The sequence below is a fragment of the Olea europaea genome, unplaced genomic scaffold, assembly GCF_002742605.1.
Source record: "Olea europaea var. sylvestris unplaced genomic scaffold, O_europaea_v1 scaffold1867, whole genome shotgun sequence".
Classification (NCBI taxonomy): Eukaryota; Viridiplantae; Streptophyta; class Magnoliopsida; order Lamiales; family Oleaceae; genus Olea; species Olea europaea.
In genome coordinates, this window is record NW_019236460.1 from 65,094 (window position 1) to 72,191 (window position 7,098).

Consider the following 7,098-nt stretch of genomic DNA (forward strand, 5'->3'; position numbering starts at 1 on the left):
CAATAATCGAGATTGACACAACTCCATATCTCGTAATTGATCGGATCATATTGACGAAGGGATTATAGTTTCACGGTAAACGAACGAATTTGGTTTTGTCATACCACGTGACATTTCCCGTCACATGTATTGCCCTGATACATTGCTAGATGTCAATTAGGGACGGCGAATGTGAATTGACGATAAATTAAAAGAGTGTTTTAATTTATCAATTTTGATTAGATTAAAATAATATTTCACGTTGTTAGGCATCGTGGTCGGGAACCTAATGGGTCACACACAAAAGAGAATTGGAAGATTGCAAATTGCCAATTGGTTAATTTAACAGTCGTTGGATAAATTAATTAATTGGATTTGTTATTTATATTTCCGAATTAATTAATTGGATTAATTAATTCACGGACCGGATTTAATTAATTGAATTAATTAATTATTGGACCGGACCGGGCCGAGCCTGTTTGGGTTTATATAAATACATAACTAGGGTTTGAGGTCCATAAGATTTTTATTATCCTGCTGGCACAAGAGAAAATCTTAGAGGCTGCAATCATATTCTCTGTGTGGATCACCGTTGGAGGCTGGACAATTGGACAGCTGTGGTGGCGAATCAAGGTTGTGGAACGAAAAGAAAAGCAAAAGGATTGCAAATCTGAAAAATGTACAATCTTATCACAATTTCTATCTAAACACAAAGGCGATTCTTGGTGGGAATCGAAAATTATTTTAAATTCCACTGTGTATGTATAAGTAGATTCCCAACACTTCCGTGCCTCAGTTTTCCACCGATGACCACAACAGAAAAGCAAAGACCTTAAAGATGGCAAACAAAGAATTCCTGTGGCACTATTATCCCAAACACATGGAAAGCAGGTTCATCTCTAATGTTCTGCCCCAAATCTTCGTATGGTTTGATTTTGTCTTCCTCTGGTTCGAATTAGTCCATCTTCCATGGAAATAAGTGTTTTACGTCCGTGGTTTGTGTTCTGATATTCTCAACAATTTCAATTTCTCACGTACTGGCAGTGCGTTCATGTGGTAAGATTAGGCCACAAACGAATAGATGTCATTATGTGCCAATGTAGAAATGCTTTGTGCTTCGTTTTTTGAATTGTGAGCTTATCATTTTGCACTTTTCCATTGCAATATAGCATTGGTAGCCCAGACCACTTCGATCGTGCATCGTCACACCCGTTGAAGCTCCAGCCTGTTGTCCGTAAGTCTGAAAAAGGGACCCGCCAAAGTACAAAATCTTCATTGCCACCTGTGAAATTGTCAATGCCGAAGGTGACGAGGCAAATGCTTCTCGATAAAAGGATGACACGTATCAATGAATTGTTCAATAGCTCCGTGGGAAAAGAATTGGAAAACCTATTGAAATAAACTGCGAACGGAGCACAAGCAACTCTTCGAGCTGCTGCAATGCATTGGTATTAAGTACCTCTCGGACACGGGTAAAATCGTAGCCCCTGAGCAGTGGTGGAAAGCGAAATTGAGATACCGAGTTGTTTTCCCTGAGGATTATTCCACTAATACTTTGTTTTAGAAATGTACATCAACAATATTTCCATTCAAAATCAACAAGTCATTTCATCCATGCATTTGTTCGGGTACAAAAACTGCTTGATTTATGCTGTGAATAGATGTTACAAAGCATATTACGTTTAAGTACTTAGTCGAAACTATTGTCGTTTCTATTTCTCTGTGTTCGTTACTTTCAAGATAAAATCGTTTGTCCCTACTACTTGAGGTTACTGAAATGCATTGTGTGAAACGTGTTCTTGTGCATCAAACCTTCCCCAAATGTGTATGTACATATGTTGATTGGCTACTTGTATTTTCAGAATACCATTGGTCAATTATGTGCTATGGAATCGAATGCCTCAACATTTTTAGTTTTAACCTTGTTACTACAAACATATCTCTCGAAATTAAAAACATGTGCAAAATGAAAACTAGAGAATTTACGTTTTTTCAGAGCTGAGCTATCGAAATCACTAATAATTTACATTTTCTAGAGCTAGCAATAATTCACAAATACATTATTGCTTTGTTTCCTACGTTCCACTCCATTTCCCTTTATGTCCTGCACGAGGAATGTTAACACTGTTATGTATCTTTTTTCGTTGTCTAAACGTTATTTCTCGTGCTCCTCGTTAATTTAGGAGAACCGAAAATATGCGAAGTACAAGGACATCGATTGCAGTGAGATTTATGACATGTATGGTAAATTGTTTGGCGACGCTTGTGATTCAACGAAGTATGCATTGTCACCAACAAAGTTGTTAGAACAGGGTTTTCACTTGGGCACAGATATGATAGAGATCATGGAGGCGACAAATTATCCATCAATGCAGAGAAAATGAATTCTAGTGACAACCCCATCGAAGATAGGAGCTACTCCTCTATGAATATATTTGGGAAACACAATGGGTTTAAAAGGAAATGCAAACATGGGAAGGAGAAAGGAAAGAAAAAAAGTACGATGATAGAGAGGTTTTTACTTCTCTTGAGCAAGTGGTTAGTATTGGAACAGATCTTGCCTCAATTTGCAAGATCTCATCAAAAGGCAGAAATGTCGATCGACAAGTACGTGAGCGAACTGCTGTCGTCTGGGCCTGTAGATGATGAGGTGTTGCTCCACCTGTTTGCGCTGTGGATCCTACGTGTAAAGGAAAATGGGAACTCGTACTTTGCTGTCAAGACACCACACATGAGGTTTAAGTTTGTCAAGTACTGCTTTGAGCTCAACAATCAGTCCTTTCCGCACAAGGGATGAGCGCTAATCGACGTATGTGCACACGGGGCTATTCATTTTATGCACTTTTTTCGTATTTTTACATTTCGTATGTTGGACATCTATTTATTTCTTGTATTTTTTTGAACGGCATGTGTAACATTTAATTTTGGAACGTGTTTGTAATGTGTACATTAACTAGTACTCATTTCCTGCTTGACAAATGCTTGCTTTTAAAAATTAGGAGCTTTTATAATAATCCAAAATATTGGCTATGAGTGCTTTTGCATGGGATTTAGTATTGTAAAAGTTGATATTGCATTGATGGAATGTAATTGGTCCAAAGGCCCATTATTACTCAAGTTTCTTTCTATAAATGAGATAGAAACCTAATTCACATATTCTAACTTCGGCAGAGTGCTAGGAACCAAATGCAATAGAAGAAAACAAAATACTCGTTAGAATAATTGAAGATTGTTTGTAAGTGCTGCCTTTCATTTTCGTTTTGGAATTCACTACCTTCGTAATTATATATTGTCCGTGCCATCAAACAGATGTCGGACTACTTGGCAGTGTACTCATGTTCGAAAACAGATTGCTACATCGAATATATGTCTGATTTCGATACGAGTTTTGAAGAAGATGTGATGCAACAATTGGAAGAGGACATAATCATGTGGCTTGAATGTGGTAGAATAGCCGAGTGCGAGTATTTGGCTCCGAATAGAACGCTTCGGTATTTGTTTCCCACAACGCGATGCGGACACATTTTCATACTACAAAATATGCACATTTATCCACTAACTTGTTTTCTAGAGTTCAGGATGTATCCTCCAATGTTTATATACTTTGCGCATATTTTGTACGACAAAGTCGAGCAGTGCAAACATCGATATATATGAACAAGTAGAAATGTTCTTGTGTACATTGGCACAGGGTAAAGACTATTGTCAAGTTCAAACTCTATTCAGTCATTCATTGCAGACTATCTGTCATTATTTTATGAAGGACCCTTGTGCATGCCTAGCATTCTCAGGGAACATGATAAAACTATATTCGAGGTACAATGAAGGCACATCGCACCATCATCGAATCTAAAGCACTATCTCCTATATTAAGGTTTGCATCGTATAATCGATGAAACGCATGCGAAAACTATTTAAGGAGATTCCAACAGAGAATGTTTTAGGCGTCTGTGATTTGAATCTTTTTTTCACGTTTATATTGTTGGGAACCACAGGTAACGCATATGACAGTTGCATGTTGGCTCAAGCTGTACATAGTTTGGAGTATGGCTGTAAGCAAAAACCGCAAAATCGGAAAATCGAACCGAAACCGCATTTTAGAAACCGTCGGTTTGGTGCCACGTGGACCCGATCAACGAAATGGTTTTGACCCAAACCAAACCGGTCAAAATGGTTTGGTTTAGGTTTGAGAATTTTAATTGCGGTTTAAAATCAAACCGAACCGGTGAAAAAATATATAAAAATAAAAAAATGAAATTTTTTGAAAATTCATCCAAATATGTAAAATTCAATAGTTTTGTCATTTGTGGGTATTTTTGTCAATTCCTAATTTTCTAATATAGATATATTATTATTATCATCATCATCATCATCATCATCCAATAATCCTAATATATATTTAATAATTTTAAGACTAACATAATCTATCAAAAGCCTTTTTCCTCTTCAAAATTTAGATGAACTCCAGTCGACGCCCAACACAGTTTTGAGCCACCGACACTACACACTTCTTTTCAGATTTTTCACACTTCTTCAAAGTCGAATTGAAGTCCATTATACCAAATCGAAGACAAAGAGATTCTAGACCTTCGGTGATAATATTTGCTACAAAGAAAGTTTCAGATCAATAATTTTTTGGAGCAAACTAAGGTAAGAATTTGAAATTAAATGTGTTTCGTAACATCATACAAACGTAAACTTGTGTAATTGTTATGTTTAGGTATTATAAACAATTGCTTTATTATTGTAGTTGGTTATTCTCTTTATTTAATCAATATTTTTTTGTTCAGATATAATGATCACGAGGTCTTGTTGGACATCATTATTTTTTTGGACCTTATATCTAGTTTAGTAGACTTGTATTGTAACGTTATTGTATCGTCATTAACCTAAAAAAGGTGAACAAAAATGAAAAAAAAAACTATGTTTTAGTTTATTGTGATTTCACTTTGATTTAGTTAATATTTAAATTTATAGTAGATATATTTAGTCTTTGTTTGAGCCATATTTTTCATATCATCATAATGAGAAAATTGACTATTAGAGAGGAGGTTGGGTCCCACACATAAAATAGCAGGTTAACAAAGGCGGCTGGACTTGTAAAATAACAATCCAAATTTTCATTTTTTTGTCCTAAAAATTTGATTCAAACAGGAGCTTAGTTTGTTTTAGATTTATTACTAGTGAGATACTAATATATATTAAATTCAATGAATTAATGACATAAAAGTAGACGGGCAAAAAAATATATGGCGAAACGGGCGGTTTAAAATCGGACCAAACCGTTAGGTTTAGGTTTGAGTTTTTTTCAAACCGTTCAAAATGATTTGGTTTAGGTTTGTGTTTTTCTCAAACCGTTTTAAATGGTTTGGTTTGAAAATGTCAAAAACCGGTAAAATCGGACCGCTTACACCCCTAGTTTGGAGGTCAATTTTTCACAACTTGCGGATGAAAAATATTACTTGGTCGACTCCGATTCACACATAAGCCTGGGTATATAACATCTTATAAGGGTTATGATATTATATATCATTTTCAAGAATTTGGCAATTCTGGAGATGGGGAACGCCTCCGTTTTTGAAATGCACGTGAACAATTTAATTTTCATCACTTCTCATGCCGTAACGTTATCAAGGGTGCGTTTGGTGTTTGAAAACAAAAATGGAAGAGTGCAAACTGTCGTGGTTACGACCATAATAGGAATACATAATTTCTTATGGAGAAACGGTTGGCTGAATGAGGGATTTATGAGAGACGAAGAAGTGGACGACGATGAAGCTGAGATAGACCTATCGAATGAAAAAGATGAAATTGCTGTCGAACAAGATGCAATGGTTGAAGAGGATATGCCGTGACAACTACTAGCTACTGTACACTTATATGGCACAGACGCTACGTCAAAAGTTTTGCAATGCTTTTTTTTCGTATGTAATATGTATTCATAATTTCGCTAAACAATCAAGTGTCGAGGAACACTTCTTCATTTTGTCGTATTTGAGCATGTATATTTTCTGGTCGAAATTATCGATGTTGTTCATTGAAAATAAATTTATATGCTTCTCGTGGCCTAATGGTTGACATCAATTAAAAATTCCACAAATATGCTTATGCAGACATCTATTATTCAAAATGAATCATACTTTCATATTCTTTAGGAATTTCTTTTCTTGAAAATAAAAAAATTCAACTTAAAAGACCAAACGCATGTGCCATCCTTTCTTGTCGGGGAAGCCATCCTTATTCTCTGACATGGGGCCCAACATAGTTGAAAAATGGCCCAAAAAAACTTTGTCAAAAATGGGGCCAAACAAAAGCTAAATATAAATTATTAAATACCTGAATTGCCTTTTAAGCCTTAATTCCATGGCCTATTGTCAAAACTAATCACGTCAATTAGTAAACCTTATCATTCATTTCGTTAACTGCGGCGAATTGATTTTTAATTGTGCAGAGGCATAAAATTTATTCTTCTATATGTGTCTTTTTTTATTAATTGCATTTCGTTACACAAATTTAAGCACGTTTCCTCAACTAAGATGTTAATGAGTTTTAAAGATCATTCTAAATTGAATTTTGCTATTTGTACACTAATTTTTCGACACTTTGGTTGACACTTGCATTGTTGTCAAGTGTCAATTGGATGAAAAAACTATTTGAAATTTAAACAGTCCAATAGGATAATGACACTGACAAAGTGTAAACTAAAGTGTACATCATAATATAGATGTAGCAAAGTTCTTCTAAATTCTAGTGTCACCGGTTGATAATTTCAATGAAATATGTTAAAATTTAGCCATTTTCAATAAATTGTGAGTTCATAAGGATTTCATTAATAAAAAGATTTCAAAATACTTGAATGGATTTCAATCTTAAAAACACACATAGCAAGCTATTTTGAAATTTCACCATTTTTAGTTTTTGTTTGGTGTGAATTAAATATCAAATTTTTAGTAATTTTTGATAAAAATTGATAAATATGTGGTTGAAAAGTTATGAGATTTATGAAAATATAATTAAAATTGATTGTCGATTTTATCTTAAATTTAAATCTAAATTTTAATCATTATGAAGGAGAGTCATTGAGATTTTTATAATCTTTTAAAATCTCGACGCTATGTA

The 7,098-nt window shown here is 34.7% G+C and overlaps 1 protein-coding gene across 1 annotated transcript in view; it reads left to right on the plus strand.

Annotated features, from left to right (window-relative positions):
- The window catches only part of LOC111378748, a 4,695-nt gene extending 1,919 nt beyond the window's left edge, over nucleotides 1–2,776 (plus strand). Inside the window, exons 2-6 of the mRNA XM_023001986.1 lie at nucleotides 752–870; nucleotides 1,024–1,035; nucleotides 1,149–1,284; nucleotides 2,163–2,257; nucleotides 2,311–2,776. Coding sequence (XP_022857754.1) covers nucleotides 752–870; nucleotides 1,024–1,035; nucleotides 1,149–1,284; nucleotides 2,163–2,257; nucleotides 2,311–2,776 — 828 coding nt within the window. The remainder of the gene's footprint in view (nucleotides 1–751; nucleotides 871–1,023; nucleotides 1,036–1,148; nucleotides 1,285–2,162; nucleotides 2,258–2,310) is intronic.
- The last annotated feature ends 4,322 nt before the right edge of the window (nucleotides 2,777–7,098 follow it).